Genomic DNA, 15,878 nt, shown 5'->3' on the forward strand with positions numbered 1-15,878 from the left:
GTTTTGAGCTGAACATTTGTCGGACGTCCTGCTTCTATTTTCTTCCTGTCACTCGCGTTGAAAGCCGGTTGAAAGCGCTCTGAGACTTCTCACACTTTAGATTTAAGACTGTCTGGTAATATCTTTGTCACGGTCTCGTCCCTTATAAAGCCCCTCATATTCACGGCCCACCTTGTCTTCTTGCAGCGATACAGAAAGAAAAAATATGAAGGCTGTTGTCGGAAGCTTCCTCGTTGAATGATGTTTATTCCTTGATTTCTGTCGCTGCTCTGAACCTGCAGACCTCTGAGAGGGAAAACCTGGCTGCGTTTGTCTTCGTTACTAACCTCCGTTTCCTTTCCATCTTCCAGGCAGGTGTGTTTATTCCTAAAAAGGGGAGCGACGCAGAACGACGTGGACGAAGACGGCCAGGACCCTTTAAGCATAGCCGTGCGGCAAGCCAACGCAGACATCGTTACGCTGTACGTTTATTCCCAAAGCCTGCTGTAGATTTCAGTCGTCCACTCCAAATTTGAGACGTATATTCAACATTCTCTTCCTCCTTTAGTTTAGTTTTTAGTTTAGTTTATTTCGGTCATGACATCACTAAAAAAAAAGAATAAAAATGACAAGAAAACTAATACACTGTTCAAAGAAAACATTACAAAAACTTTCCAATATACAAATAACATCTAGACCGAAAAAGGTGTAGGCTGAAGCAAAGCTTATTATTTACCTACCCTCAAAAAGATTAATTAAAGTAATGAAATGAAAGCAAGAAGTAAGAGAAAAGACTGACAGTAAAACAAATTGCCTCCATGGGGATAACAAAATTTCCTCAAGAAATAAAAAAAATTAAAAATAAAGGTGCAGTCTACATGTTTCCTTCATCCTTAAAAAATCAAATCACAAATTAAATAAATACCCAACTCAACATAGCAGCATCACCACTCATTAATTTGATATAAAGAAATCATCCTTCTTTTCAATGTTTTTTAAATAAGGTTAAGGTTCTACATAATTTCAAATCCCTATCTAATTTATTCCAAACATCCACCACTGCCACTGTAGCATCTCAGTTTAGTGTTGGTTCTGAGTGTTGATTTCCTGTATCTCTCTCTCCTCTGAGGTTTTAATGGCTTGGTCTTAAATTGAACATATTTTGAATACAGTCTGGCAGCATGTTATTGTTGATTTTGAACATAAGCTGTGCAGTTTTGAAGTCCACCAGTTCATTGAATTTAAGCTCATTTGAATCTATAATGTTGTTTTTTTTGTCCTGTCGTCCATTAGGCTGCGTCTGGCCAGGATGAACGACGAGATGCGGGAGTCGGAGGGTCCGCTGGGCCAGCCAGGTCATTACCCCGTCAGCAGCCCCACTGAGCAGCAGTATAAGAGATGCATTCAGGAGTTCATCTGCCTCCACATAGCAGACTGCTAATCTAGACACAGGGGGTGCCAGTACACGCGAGACATGTAGCTCCTAATTCAACGCAATATCTTATTATCTACATCAGAATATCTTTTATCCCTTCCCCTGCACAGTCTGTCGACTTGTACACCACAAATATCCTCTCAGGGCTCAACACCTCACCGCTCATCTCCCTTGTTGATGTCAGATTTAAACTACTGGGGGAGCAAAAAAAAGGCTAAAATCAGTGCAGATGGTTTAGGCGAGGTCTTTAGTACGGTGGCCGAGATCCGCCATTGCTGAAAATAAAAGTAACGCTGCAAACAGAAACAAACGCCGCTGCAAATGAAAGAAACGCTGCAAATTAAAGGAAATGCTGAAAATTAAAGGAAACACTGAAAATTAAAGAAACACTGAAAATTAAAGAAACGCTGAAAATTAAAGAAACGCTGCAAATTAAAGAAACGCTGCAAATTAAAGAAACGCTGCAAATAAAAAGAAACGCCGCGGCAAATTAAAGAAACGCTGAAAATAAAAGGAAACACTGCAAATTAAAGAAACGCTGCAAATTAAAGAAACGCTGCAAATAAAAGAAACGCTGCAAATAAAAGAAACGCTGCTGCAAATAAAAAAAAGACGACGCAAATAAAAAAGCCAAAACGGAAGTGAATTTCCGGGGACTATTTTTGCTGATGCACCAGTGTTTTTACGTGAGAGGAGAAGTAAATAAAAACAAACGTTCTCTTCGTCTTCTTCTTCTCCTCTCACATAAAAACACTGGTGCATCAGCAAAAATAGTCCCCGGTAATTCACTTCCGTTGTGGCTTTTTTATTTGCGTCGTTTTTTTATTTTATTTGCAGCGGGGTTTATTTTATTTGCAGCGGCGTTTCTTTTATTTCCAGCAGCGTTTCTTTTTGTTTGCAGCATTTATTTTATTTGCTAAGCGTTTCTTTTATTTGCAGCAGCGTTTGTTTCTGTTTGCAGCGTTACTTTTATTTTCAGACATGGCGGGTCTCAGCCACCGTACTTTAGAGCCTGGTCATTGGCTCATCAACAAACTTGGAGTCTTTATGGGATACGAGGAAAGATTATCTGAACCAAAGATCTGATGAGGAGAATTTATGTCAAACGTTCTTGGATTAATTATTTGGTGTGGCTGAGTTTTACAATGGAGGGGTTTATATTAGATTTCTGAGGCTTAAATAGACGGCCATCTAAATTCGTGACTGCTAAAACAGTTATTGATAGGATGGATTTGACCTTTTGCGGTGCAGAGGCTCATGGGTAATGTAGTTTTTAGAAAGTTCCACCATGCCTGGAAGCTTACTCCATCATTAATGATTAAACCTTTGATTTTAGCCACAAGGGGGATATTTTTCTACAAATGATGTTTTCAACCAGGGGGTTTTGCCCTTCATTTAAGGGGCTATTGCGACTGTATTGGCACGTGCACATTTTTAAAGCTGAAAGAGAGTCTTACATCAATCCGTTTTAAACTTTTTTTTGCTACCGGCTGCACTTTAGACTTCCATTTGGTGACCCTTGCCATCTGACCTAATCATTTAATTTGAAGGAAATGAGAAGAGGAGGGAAGGCGTGTCGGGGGTTTATCTGTGAGCGTAGCTGCAGTTGATGCGTCTCCACTGCAAAAACTCAAAATCTTAAGAATATTTGTCTTATTTCTAGTTAAAATGTCTCATTTTTAGTAAAAAAAAAAAAAAAATGTCATTACACTTAAAACAAGACTCATCACTGGAAAAAAACAACAATTTTCACCTGTTTCAAGTAGATTTTCACTTGAAATAAGTAGAAAAATCTGTCAGTGGAACAAGATTTTTTTGCTTGTAATATAAGATAAATCTTGTTCCACTGGCAGATTTTTCTACTTATTTCAAGTGAAAATTTACTTGAAACAGGTGAAAATTGTCAAATAAGTTATTTTTCTGCTGATGACTCTTGTTTTAAGTATGAGATTTTTTTTTACTAAAAATGAGACATTTTAACTAGAAATAAGACAAATATTACTTGTAAGATTTTGAGTTTTTGCCTCACGCACACAAACAAACCCCTGAAATCAGATGCCGGGGATGGGGTCAGGTTGAAGTTGGAGAAGAATTCTCATTCAGTCACGCAAACAAACGTTTAAAAGGATTCATGTAAAAGTCCAAAGTAAGCTTTGAATGAATCTTTCAGCCCTGTTTTCATGATCAAAGCAGCTCTTTTAGATCGGGGGGGAAACTGTGACTGAGAGGATTTCTGAATCAATCCTCTGCATTGATGGAGAGATTGATCAAATGAAGCTTTTATGTTTAATGAAAAGCAAAACGATGCACTTTTCCTACCAATAGTGATTTCAGCTTTTGTTTTGTTTTTAATCTTTTTTTTTTCTGTTTATTTTATCTATAACAAAACTCCCTGAGCAATAGTGCAGTGATTGATTCAGTGCAGACCATCAGTATTTTTTCTATTGTGTTTAACGACATTGCAGAGGGTATTTTTTTAAGATGGATATATTTTGTTAGACTTTAATTTGCTCGACTTTCTCTCCGACACACTCACGCACACAGAGCACAGACGTCATGTTCTCATTTGGAGTTTTAATTGTATCTTGTCACTTGTTGGTGGGGTTTATTCTGCACTGGAAGATGGACTTTTTTGATAAATCACACAAAGCGTACTGTACATACAGTATTTGTTGGTTAAGACGTTTGTTTTGTGGTAATCTGATGTTTCACAGCTCGGCTTATATTAGATTTGTTCTTTGTTTCAAATGCATGGGTGGATGTTGCTTTTTCTTAAACTTTTTCTACCCAGTCTATGTGAGCATTTGATGTTTAGGATTGCTGAAAAACTTTGATGTGTTCATCATAAGCTGCCAAAACATGACATCGGTGCATGACATGAATTCCACGGGAGAATGAAGTGGAAGCCAAAAGGCTTTGATGTCAGGGACTCTCGACATTTAGTCTGGACCAAAAAAGGAAAAGAGCAGTTGTACAGAGAACCAGCAATTTTCTTTTCCTTTTTTTTTAAATGTATTTTTATTTCATGATAAAATGGACTGTGCAAAAATTATTGCAATGCAGATGGGGACTAAACCTTAATTTGTACACACAGAAACTACAATCTCACAATGACAACATGTAACGTCTTTAAACATTATTAAGAAACCTGCTCTGTTGCAGAACAGAACTATACTGATTATAGAGCAGGATCTGATCCTTCATCCACTAAAACAAAGCTGAAAAAAGACAAATAATTGTCCTAATTTATGGGTATTTGTGCTGTCATCTCATAACCGTAATCCTTTTCTTTGATTCTTGCCTGAGGGAGGATTTTTTTAACGCCTTCGGTGGAATTATTTTTCTTTTTGATTTGCTTTTGTCAAAATTGGCGATAAATCTAACAACTATAAGGAAAAACATGCCTTAAAGTTAATACTACTAATATACTAAAAGATGTCAGACCACAAAAATGGTGATAACGTCATTGCAATTGAGCACAAACAGCTTTTTCCTGCCCCGGCCGCGGTTCTAACGTTTGCACAGTCCCCACCTTGTCCGTTTTCAGTGACGGGAAGAGCAGCTACAACTTTTCCTCCTCTTTCCTTCTCAGCCAATCAGTTCAAAAGCACTTTGAAAACACATTGCTCTCTTAATGGAGCTTCTTCTTATTTCGTGCAGTATTTGGTGTGATGACTTAACAGCAGAATTCACATTTTTCACTATGAACAACTTAGGGACTGCCAGAACAATCACCGTAAAGCCATTGGAGGATTATGTATTGTACTGCCTGGTCCGTCTACATTGACTGTTGTGTATATAAACTAAAACCTATCAACACTTGCTTCTACCTTACCCTTTTTAACATGTATTTCTTCTGTCTCCGAGAGACTCTGAATAAACTGTTTCTGTGCATATTAACACTTCCTGCTACTGCCTGCTACCTTTGTTTTCCTCCTAGTGTGCTCTGAAAACATACTAAAATAAATACTAACCTCTTCCTTTGCCTCTGTGCTTCATTTCTAAAGCTTCTTTTACTCACTCCAGTTTTAACGTGTTTCTAACAAATTAACTAAACATTGAGCAAATGTCTCCTGCATGAGGTGATAACTTTAAACACTAGTCTTGTATGCAGATAAGTTATGTTCTCAGGGCTTTAGATATATAAAATGAGTTTTCTGTTTGCACCTTAGAGGCTGGATTGTTCATCATCCTTCACCAGTCCACTACATTGCACACTTGTTTCTTTGCAAACTGCATATCTTGCACCTTTAAATGTTCTCTTGAATTTGTTTGCTTACTCCTAGTTTGCAAAAGCAAAATATCCCCCAACACACATACACGTTTATAGTGTTATAAATTGAATTTTAAAGGAGGAAACTATGCTGTAATTAAATTTTTTCAGTCACTCATTTCATTATGGCTCACAATAATGTTAGAATATTATTGATCTTTGTTAAAGTGAGAGTTATTTAAACATTTAAATTATCTGAATCACTTCAGGCCTTTTCCTGGGTAGGTGTAGTATTTCTTGCTTTTGGCGGTTTAAACCAAATAAAACCGCATTAAGCTGACTGGCTGGGAAATGCACTGCAAAAACTCAAAATCTTAACAAGAATATTTGTCTTATTTCTAGTTAAAATGTCTCATTTTTAGTCAAAAAAAATCTCATTACACTTAAAACAAGAGCCATCACCAGAAAAAAAAAACTTATTTGACAATTTTCACCTGTTTCAAGTAAATTTTCACTTGAAATAAGTATAAAAATCTGCCAGTGGAACAAGATTTATCTTCTTATTACAAGCAAAAAAATCTTGTTCCACTGGCAGATTTTTCTACTTATTTTAAGTGAAAATCTACTTGAAACAGGTGAAAATGTATGTTTTTTCCTGTGATGAGTCTTGTTTTAAGTGTAATATTTTTATTGACTACAAATGAGACATTTTAACAAGAAATAAGACAAATATTCTTAAGATTTTGAGTTTTTGCAGTTTACAAACTATAAGTACAGTTTAGGCAAGGCAAGTTTATTTATATAGCACAATTCAACACAAGGTAATTCAAAGTGCTTTACATCGACATTAAAAGCTGCAAGACACAATTAAACTGACAAGTCAATTAAAAAGGGAAATAGAAATAAAAAATACAATGAAATAAAATTTAAACAGGAAATAACAAATAAAATGATAAGAAAAGAGGTAAAATAATAAAAAGCACAAGTTGTTTAAAAGTAAGGGCAGTAGAGTACAGCAGGTAAGTATTTAATAAAACAGTAATGTTTTTATCCTGATTTAAAGGATCTACAGTTGCAGCAGACCTCAGGTCTACAGGAAGTTTGTTCCACCGGTGAGGAGCAGAATAACTGAACGCTGCTGAACCTTGCTTGGTTCTGGTTCTGGAACCACAACAAACCAGATCCAGATGAAGCTCAGGGGTCTGGGAGCTTCATAGGAACTAACAGATCCAGCATGGATTCTGGTCTGTTTACAGATATATCCGCAGTGCAAGGGGGAATGAGAAAACGCATCTTAAAGCTGTAATGTGGATTGCTTATTAAAATTAAACCATTGGTTCTTGTGCATGTATCATTTACTTCTATGGGAATGCAACGACCCAACAATCATCTGTCACTTGATGATTTTTATAAATCCCATAATTCAGTAAGACAATGCACAAAAGCAGCAGCGAATTTGAAAAAGTACTCAAATGATAGTTCTGTTTAATAATATGTCAAATAATTTCCTCTTGATGGACTAATGCACTAATCCACTGATAATTTCAGCGTCGTCTTGCTGCTTAGAAACAGCCCACAGCAGTTAGAAACAAACTAATAGTCAGAAACTTTTACATCAACACGAAGCTCAAACTTCAGGAATGAAGGAATGTTCATGGCTTTTCTGCTTTTCTTTTCTGCTCCTTTCGTATTCCCCGAGCCTGGGAGCTCTCGCACGCACAAAGGAGTTCAGCTGCTTTTGTTGTGGCTGGAGATTCAGCTGTTACCATGGCGATGGGAAAAGGGAAAGCTCAGTATTTGGGAAGCTGAAAGCTTCCTGGTGCCTCGGCCTGTTTCCACTCCTCTTGTGTTCCCTTCTTCACTTATTCTTACCTTTTTATTATTTTTTTGTTTATTTGGATCCACCATAAGATACAGCAAATATGCAGTAGCTATTCTTCCTGGGCTCCTAATATTACATTTTCAAACAATATTTCCATCTTTAGACACATATTACAGACACTACACTTCCATAACATTCATACTAACAATCCGTTCATACAGCAGCTGTATTATTTACTTCTTGATTGAAGAAAAATAAACCAATACTTAAATAAAAATACAAGAAAAAAAGTGGAGAGACAAAACAAAACTCTCCTTACCTTTTGGGATCTCAGATAACTCAACTCAATTCACAAGAAAGAAGCACTTAACATAATTGTGTTCAAGGTATCCCATATGTAACAAATAAATACATTTTTAACAAGAAATTGAAATTGTGTTTACATATGGTCAGAGCTGGGTAGAGGAGCCAAAAATTGTACTCAAGTAAAAGTACTGTTACTTCAGAATAATATGACTCAAGTAGAAGTAAAAAGTAGTCATCCAAATAATTACTTGAGTAAAAGTAAAAAAGTACTTGGTGAAAAAACTACTCAAGTACTGAGTAACTGTTGAGTAACGTCTGATTTATTTTTTTAACACAACCATTCAAACAGACAAAAGTACAAAATAATCATCTTCAGGCAAATTAAATCAATAAAATAAATAAAAAATAAAGAATAACTAAATTAAATTAATCTTAAAGTAAATTCAAGTACTTTAATAAATAATAAAATAAATAAAATAACAGAATAAAAAAATAAATTAAGCACAAGTAGCACAAAATTTCAAGCCTTTGTACTTTTCTTTTTTAACCAGGCAGAACTAGAACAAACATGAACTCATAGAAACTCTGTGTGTGTTTGAGTCTGTGTAAATGTGACAAAACATGCAAAAACTAACATTTTTCCCAAAGAATCACCCAGTGATGTCATGAGATTGACGCGTACGTGGATAAAAGGGATAAAAGAAGTAACAGCTCAACGTAGCCTAATGTAGCGGAGTAAGAGAAACAGTTTCTTCTTCACAAATCTACTCAAGTAAAAGTAAAAAGTATAGTGATTCAAAACTACTCCTAAAAGTACAACATTTCCCAAAACTTACTCAAGTAAATGTAACGGAGTAAATGTAACTCGTTACTACCACCTCTGCATATGGGATACCTTGAAGACAATTATGTTAAGTGCTTCTTTCTGGTGAATTGAGTTGAGTTGAGTTATCTGAGATATTATATCTCTTATAAAACAGGTTTTCTCAGCTCAAACAACAAATATCAGAGCTTGTTGTTTGTTTTATTGTAATTTCCCTTTTGTTTTCTTCTTCAGGAGATGCCACGTACGTTGATATCTTCCGGGAATTCTCCCACATGGCATCCCATAACCCAGAGAAGCTGAAGAGAAGGAGTCTGCACTTCCGCCACTCCTTCAGGTAGTCCAGCCAGCGTCGGAAGAGGAAGAGAATACTTGAAGAACACAAAACAAAAGCAACTTTAGATACATTAGTCCCAGCCGGGGTACAAGGATTACTGACGTCAAGGAGAAGCTGGATGCCTTCACAACACCCGGCCTGTTCTACTCCACTGAACAATTCACACACGCTGCATTTCATGTGTGTGTCAGCGAAAACATGTTTAGGATAGATGTATAATGTCTGAGTTTCAAAAAGACTTTTGATGGGACTTTGGTCTGGAGGATTTGCTGGTCACTTCCTCTCAGATATGTATATCTATACAGTTTTCTACAGTGTTAGATGAGCACTTGTTTTGTTTATTCTGATCTAAGTCAACATTGTTTTACTGCCATAAGTGTTTGATTCTTGAAGGAAATTCATTTATATTCTCTATAATTAGTTTTCCTGTTTGTGTAATGCATGCACAATATTCTGTTTCCTACTCAAGCTTGGATTCATTAGCTATAATAACATGATGTTGCAGTATTATTTCTCTCAATGAACAGTTTATTATGATACGAAATGTGTTTTATTTAGCATCGACTATGCTGGTGTAGTCCTTGTAATAAATTGTTGGAATGTACTTTGCCTCACTGCTATAAAATGTGGTGTTTATGTTCCCTTAAACTTGCCCGAGAAGTAAAGTGGTAATATATCTGATGGAGCAGGAGTACTGGTGAGAGATGGGTGGAAATAAAAGCTGTCCATGTCCATGTCCATGTGCATGACTCCTACCTCTTTCCTTGTGGGTGAAACAGCAGCGCCCCCTTCTGGTGATGTGCCAAAACTCCGTTTTCAGTTCCCAATATGACAAAGCCACGTCTGAACTCTATAAAATACAATAATACATCTAAAACTATACACAGAATTTGAAGCTACATTTGTGCATATTTATGTACAGAAATGGGCAGCAAATGATATGTGTATGTATGCAATGTATATATATATATATATATATATATATATATATATATATATATATATATATATATATATATATATATATATATATATGTGCGTGCGTGCGTGCGTGCGTGCGTGCGTGCGTGCGGTGTGATTATGTGTGTAAGTATATTATACACAGATATAGAGCAGATACAGTATAGTGTAAATAAGTATATTTATATACATATTTATATGGGCATGTGTGTACAAATACAGGACTGTCTCAGAAAATTAGAATATTGTGATAAAGTTCTTTATTTTCTGTAATGCAATTAAAAAAAAAAAAAAAAAAAAAAATGTCATACATTCTGGATTCATTACAAATCAACTGAAATATTGCAAGCCTTTTATTATTTTAATTTTGCTGATCATGGTTTACAGTTTAAGATTAAGATTCCCAGAATATTCAAATTTTTTGAGATAGGATATTTGAGTTTTCTTAAGCTGTAAGCCATAATCAGCAATATTAAAATAATAAAAGGCTTGCAATATTTCAGTTGATTTGTAATGAATCCAGAATGTATGACATTTTTGTTTTTGTAATTGCATTACAGAAAACAATATTCTAATTTTCTGAGACAGTCCTGTATATAGAAATATTCAACTATGTGTATGTATGTATGCAATGCATGTATAAGTATGTGTGTGGGTATAATTACAGTATATAATAATAATCATTATTATTATTTATAATAATAATAATACTGTTATTTAGCAGTGTGAGTACAGTTTGTGAATATTTAAATACAGGCTAATGATCAGTGAATGGAGGTAGGACTAAATAAGTTTACACTTCTTCCTATTCCTTTTTTGGCACATGTAAATACAGATAGCAAGTTTTAAAGGATGAAATTATTTGTTTTGTTGTTTTGTTTTCTTAAACTTCTCATGAAGTGTTTTTTTTTTTACATGTACAAAAATAAAATAAATCAAATCAAATCAAAAAAGCTCTATTTAGAAATTGGGTTTTTTAAGAGAAACTAGCATGTAAAATATAATTAAAAACAGAATGCCATTTTTTCCAAATATATTTGAAATATCCAAATCCCTGTATTCAAATGTAAATTGAAAAAAGCAACTAAATATATATCATATAATTGTCAAATTTTTCTGAAAGGATTGTGTGTTATGAAATAACCAACTGGGAGATTAGTATTTTGTTCATCAGTTTATTTGTCAGATGAAGTCCAGTGCCTGCAGGAGGAGGAGAGGAGTGAGACAGCAGGAAGAGATGATCTTCGGCGCCAATGACGTCAGATAACATACGCTGAATTCCAATCTCTCCACCCTCACAGAGTCACACACACGCCTTAAGGAACTTTAGGACTTTAGGAATGGGACAGCCCTGAACACTTACGCAAGTCGCGGGAGCCTTAAACTTTTGTGTGAGTCTGTGAGGGGGGAGATTGGAATTCAGGCTACGAATCAGCACCATGGATCTATAATATGGATCAGCACCACCAGAGAGGAGAGCTATGTATTGCCAAATCTCGCGAGAGTGTGTTGCTCAGACGGAGACAGGTCTCAAACAAAGTTCATTCTCTCCTAATTTGTCGGTATGAAAATTGCCATTTTGGTGTCAAAATGTTCAAAAAGGTTTGTGGCTTTTGAAAAATGGGTCCCATATTTACTTAGGTTACTATGGGGCGAAGCAATTGGTAATAATCTATGCTCACGTTCACTTTTCCCATAGGACTCAATAGACTCCTAAAGGGGCGGGGCAATGGGGGAACCCACGTGACACAGATACAGGAAACACAACCGTAGAGGGGGCGGGGCCTCGTTTCTCTGAGTCGTTAAGTCCGCGAGGGCAGACATTTTGAGCCCTGACTGCTCACTCCCTTACCTTAAGTCCGCATCTCCGCAGAAACACAACAGCATGACCGAGGAAAAGACTACGAGCCGAAAGAAGTTCACCTGTAAGTATAAATACAAAGCCCACTGGTGATTTAAATTCAGAAACTGTTGTCCCGTGATGATTTTAAAACCGTCCTATTATTTCCTTCACACACAGGGAGCGACCAACAAACGCTCAGGTTAATTGACCTCCGTCTGGAGCGTGAGACCCTATTCACGGGTCACAGGAATGCATCTTCCCACGGTTTTGAGTAGGTATTAAGTTTAAGTAATCTGCACAATTGTCTGTTCATGATTATTTATTTAGCATGACTGTAAACTATAACTTGAAATATAACATATTGCACTCTTGCTGTGGTTTATGTCATGCACAGATAATCAGAATCCTTTCACAACATACATTTTCTATACTCAACAGTGTCATCATTACAGAGATGGGCCTTGTAGGCGCTATAACAGCCAATCAAGCTGCAAAGAAGTGGGAAAATCTGAAGAAAAAGTACAGGGTGAATAAACTTTGATGTGTCATAATAGTTTGGTGAATTGGTCACTGGATCACATATGGGATTTTTCTGCATGTGGATGTACAGGACTGTCTCAGAAAATTAGAATGTTGTGATAAAGTTCTGTATTTTCTATAATGCAATTTAAAAAAAAAAAAAAAAAAAAAAAAATAATGTCATATATTCTGGATTCATTACAAATCAACTGAAATATTGCAAGCCTTTTATTATTTTAATATAGCTGATTATGGCTTACAGTTTAAGATTAAGATTCCCAGAATATTCAAATTTTTTGAGATAGGATATTTGAGTTTTCTTAAGCTGTAAGCCATGATCAGCAATATTAAAATAATAAAAGGCTTGCAATATTTCAGTTGATTTGTAATGAATCCAGAATGTATGACATCTTTGTTTTTGTAATTGCATTACAGAAAATCACAATATTCACATTTTCTGAGACAGTCCTGTACTTTCCACCATGGTGAATCTTCAGAAATCATCCGTCTCCAGTCCTCCAGTATAAATGGGGTTCGTAACAAAATATAATTTGACCTTGTTTCTTTTACACAGGATCTGATCTTGGCAAAGACAGAGGATGGAGAGGTCAAAGCAGCAAACTGGCCTTTCTATGAGGCCATGCACAGAGCCCTGGGGCCGAGGGACTCCAGCAGGCCTTTCAATATTATTGCCTCTGCAATGGACTGGAGTGAAGAAGCGCCTTATGAGGGCCCTGACGAGGGCCTTGATGAGGGCCCTGATGAGGGCCCTAGTTCCTCTGCACCAGGGCCTGATGAGGACCCTGGTTCCCCTGCTCCAGGGCAGTCACACTCTGGAGGGAAGAAACCCAGAAAAAGGAAAAATGAAGTTTTGACCTTTCTACTGGACTACGGTGACAGACAAGAAAAGAGGCTGAGGGAGCTGGATGAAAAGGAGGAGGAGAGGGAAAAGAGGAGGGATGAACAGTTATCCAGGTTAATTGACATTTTTGGGAAGATGGTGGACAAGATGTAGTTTTCCTCATCATTTTTTTTTATTTATAATTTGAGGTTCAATTTCTTTTGTTTTCATTTTATATTAGACAAATCCTCAGTTGACCTGCTGTTTAATAAACCATACTTGCTTTTCTTTAATCTGAGTACAGTGTTTGAATTAAGATTTCCTTTGTTAACAGAAATGCATACATGTAAATACTAGCAAGATAGTTTTAGATCCAACACAAACAAGTCGGGCAGTAATTTGGTTATTCATTTATTTATGAACACAAAATTCAAACAATTTCAGCAAGTTGAACAAAAACGTTGCAGTAAATAGTGATAATATAACTGAAATATTTAGCTCAGGTTACCATCAATTTATACACTCTCTTACAAAAATAAAATTACTCGGCGATTGAGTCTGGCGTACTGGATGTGCTGGTATGGGTAGATAGAAAGAAATACACTACATCAACAAGGAAATGCATATTGTACTATGCGCATATTTAAATTGTCGTCTTTGTTGTATTTTATGCTCCTTTATATAGGCTACCACTTTGTTTTCAAACATCCGTAGGATGATTATTCCCAAACTTATAATACTGGTACGTAACATTTAGATCTGACGTGTTTCCGGTGCTGTCCCATTCTTATTTCTACCATTTGGAGCCCTCGCACTTGATCACTTCCAGCTGACGTCACTTAAGTCTGTGAGGGTTCAGGGCTTGAGGGTTTAGGGCGGAGGTTGGAATTCAGGGTACGTTTCGTCCATCCATAGAGATATGCACGTAGATGCGTCACAGCGTCAAGGCGCCCGCCATCTTGGATGTGGCAAACAGTGGAGCGACAGCAGAAGACGCCTCATTCATGTTCTGCGTGGAATAGAGGGTCTGCATTGACGTCACTTCTACACTGGACCAGCCCCCTTACTTGCACTGAGTGGCAAAAACAGGATAACGGCCGATTATCGGCTTAAATTAAAGCACTTGGACTTGACAGTGACCCGTACAGTTACCCCAAGAACCAGTGGTCCATGGACATTAATATTTGGTACAGTTACACCAAGAACCAGTGGTCCATGGACATTAATATTTGGTACAGTTACCAAGAACCAGTGGTCCATGGACATTAATATTTGGTACAGTTACCAAGAACCAGTGGTCCATGGACATTAATATTTGGTACAGTTACCAAGAACCAGTGGTCCATGGACATTAATATTTGGTACAGTTACCAAGAACCAGTGGTCCATGGACATTAATATTTGGTACAGTTACACCAAGAACCAGTGGTCCATGGACATTAATATTTGGTACAGTTACCAAGAACCAGTGGTCCATGGACATTAATATTTGGTACAGTTACCCCAAGAACCAGTGGTCCATGGACATTAATATTTGGTACAGTTACCAAGAACCAGTGGTCCATGGACATTAATATTTGGTACAGTTACCAAGAACCAGTGGTCCAGGGACATTAATATTTGGCCACGAATCCAGTTTCCTGATATTTATATGTACTTAATTTCTACGCCGGGGAAATACACGAAGCAAAGCTTGAAGGCTTACAAAAGTCTTGACGCTTGGTCCGACTTCAAGGCAGGATTTGTTGTAGAAATTAAAGTGATGAGGACACCGAACTTTATGATTTGACCGTTTAACGTTAGCTACCCAAAAATCCAACATTACCGGATACAAAATGGGAACCACAAATCCACGTTTCAGTGCCTGGAATCCAGTTATTTCTGTGAATTGCAGCGATCCATTTGTCTCTCTTAAGCTTATTTTTCGACAGTCTGTAAAACGATAACCCTGATTTCTTGCTAAATCTATGAGTACAGTTGATCGCACAACAGCTCTTTCCCATTTTAGATGTTTTCGAGTTGCTCAAACTGAAAGTTTACACTGCCACTCAGTCTTTCTGACACTCAGTCTTTCTGACACTCAGTGGGCGTAACCCGCTGTGAAGTCACATCTGTAACGTCATGTGCATTCCCTCTATTGTACCAACCGCCTTATATCAGAAACGGCAGACCAGATTGGGTCTGAGGATGTGTTTTTTCTGGTGGGGCACATTCAGGAAACACAGTTTGGAATTGACAATCATGTGTTGATGTCACAAGTCGTCTGTCCTCCACAAACACCATGTTGCAAACTGAACCCTCTGAAACTGCAGAGTGGCAACACACGAAAAAGCTCTGAAGGCTGTTCTTTTTGAAGGTTTTTAACTTATGCAAACAGAGTAAAATTTTTATTTTTTTCTCTTTATCGTATAATGTTCACAAAGTGTAATGCAATTCATGTCATGGGTAGTGTATTTTGAAGGATCAAATACTCAACATCCCATATTATCAATTTTACATCGTGCAAGAAATGATGGGCGTGGCAATCAAACTTTGAAAATCGACTGTGCGCATGCGCAGAACCCCAAAGTAGCAATTCTTGACAGGGAGCAAAGAGCGGCAGAACACCACATCCAACATGGCGGACGCGGTTTCACCTAGGCTAAATAAGTTCATTTTAAAATAATGAATGAGGTTTATCCATGTAATGATTTTTTACATGAAGGTTTTATTTGGATTTGAATAATTGCACTTTTTGTAACACAGACATCGAAACCGTAGAGCATCTTTTTTTCTCTTGTAGCTTAACCAGGACCTTTTT

The 15,878-nt window shown here is 36.8% G+C and overlaps 2 protein-coding genes across 3 annotated transcripts in view; both read left to right on the forward strand.

Annotated features, from left to right (window-relative positions):
* The window catches only part of acap3a (ArfGAP with coiled-coil, ankyrin repeat and PH domains 3a), a 119,927-nt gene extending 110,274 nt beyond the window's left edge, over window positions 1-9,653 (forward strand). The window contains exons 23-25 of the mRNA XM_061735207.1: window positions 351-461; window positions 1,273-1,334; window positions 8,813-9,653. Coding sequence (XP_061591191.1) covers window positions 351-461; window positions 1,273-1,334; window positions 8,813-8,919 — 280 coding nt within the window. The 3' untranslated portion in view covers window positions 8,920-9,653. The remainder of the gene's footprint in view (window positions 1-350; window positions 462-1,272; window positions 1,335-8,812) is intronic.
* A 2,007-nt stretch (window positions 9,654-11,660) lies between these two features.
* On the forward strand, window positions 11,661-13,353 carry LOC133456248 (uncharacterized). Of its 2 annotated transcripts, none has more exons than XM_061734700.1 (4): window positions 11,661-11,800; window positions 11,896-11,993; window positions 12,157-12,244; window positions 12,812-13,353. In XM_061734700.1, exons 2-4 carry the CDS (start codon window positions 11,968-11,970, stop codon window positions 13,250-13,252), a joined length of 555 nt encoding a protein of 184 aa, XP_061590684.1. In that variant the 5' UTR covers window positions 11,661-11,800; window positions 11,896-11,967; the 3' UTR covers window positions 13,253-13,353. The 2 variants fall into 2 exon arrangements, with proteins under 2 accessions (XP_061590684.1, XP_061590683.1); XM_061734699.1 differs by having other exon boundaries at window positions 11,896-11,989.
* Window positions 13,354-15,878: the final 2,525 nt, after the last annotated feature.

The sequence above is a fragment of the Cololabis saira genome, chromosome 12 (assembly GCF_033807715.1).
Source record: "Cololabis saira isolate AMF1-May2022 chromosome 12, fColSai1.1, whole genome shotgun sequence".
NCBI lineage: Eukaryota > Metazoa > Chordata > Actinopteri > Beloniformes > Belonidae > Cololabis > Cololabis saira.

Bases quoted from the DNA above. Each gene is read 5' to 3' on its own strand.
- LOC133456248 (XM_061734699.1), top strand. From the start codon at position 11,761: ATGACCGAGGAAAAGACTACGAGCCGAAAGAAGTTCACCT. The intron at 11,990-12,156 runs GTAGGTATTAAG...TATACTCAACAG, and splicing joins GCATCTTCCCACGGTTTTGA to TGTCATCATTACAGAGATGG. The intron at 12,245-12,811 runs GTGAATAAACTT...TCTTTTACACAG, and splicing joins ATCTGAAGAAAAAGTACAGG to GATCTGATCTTGGCAAAGAC.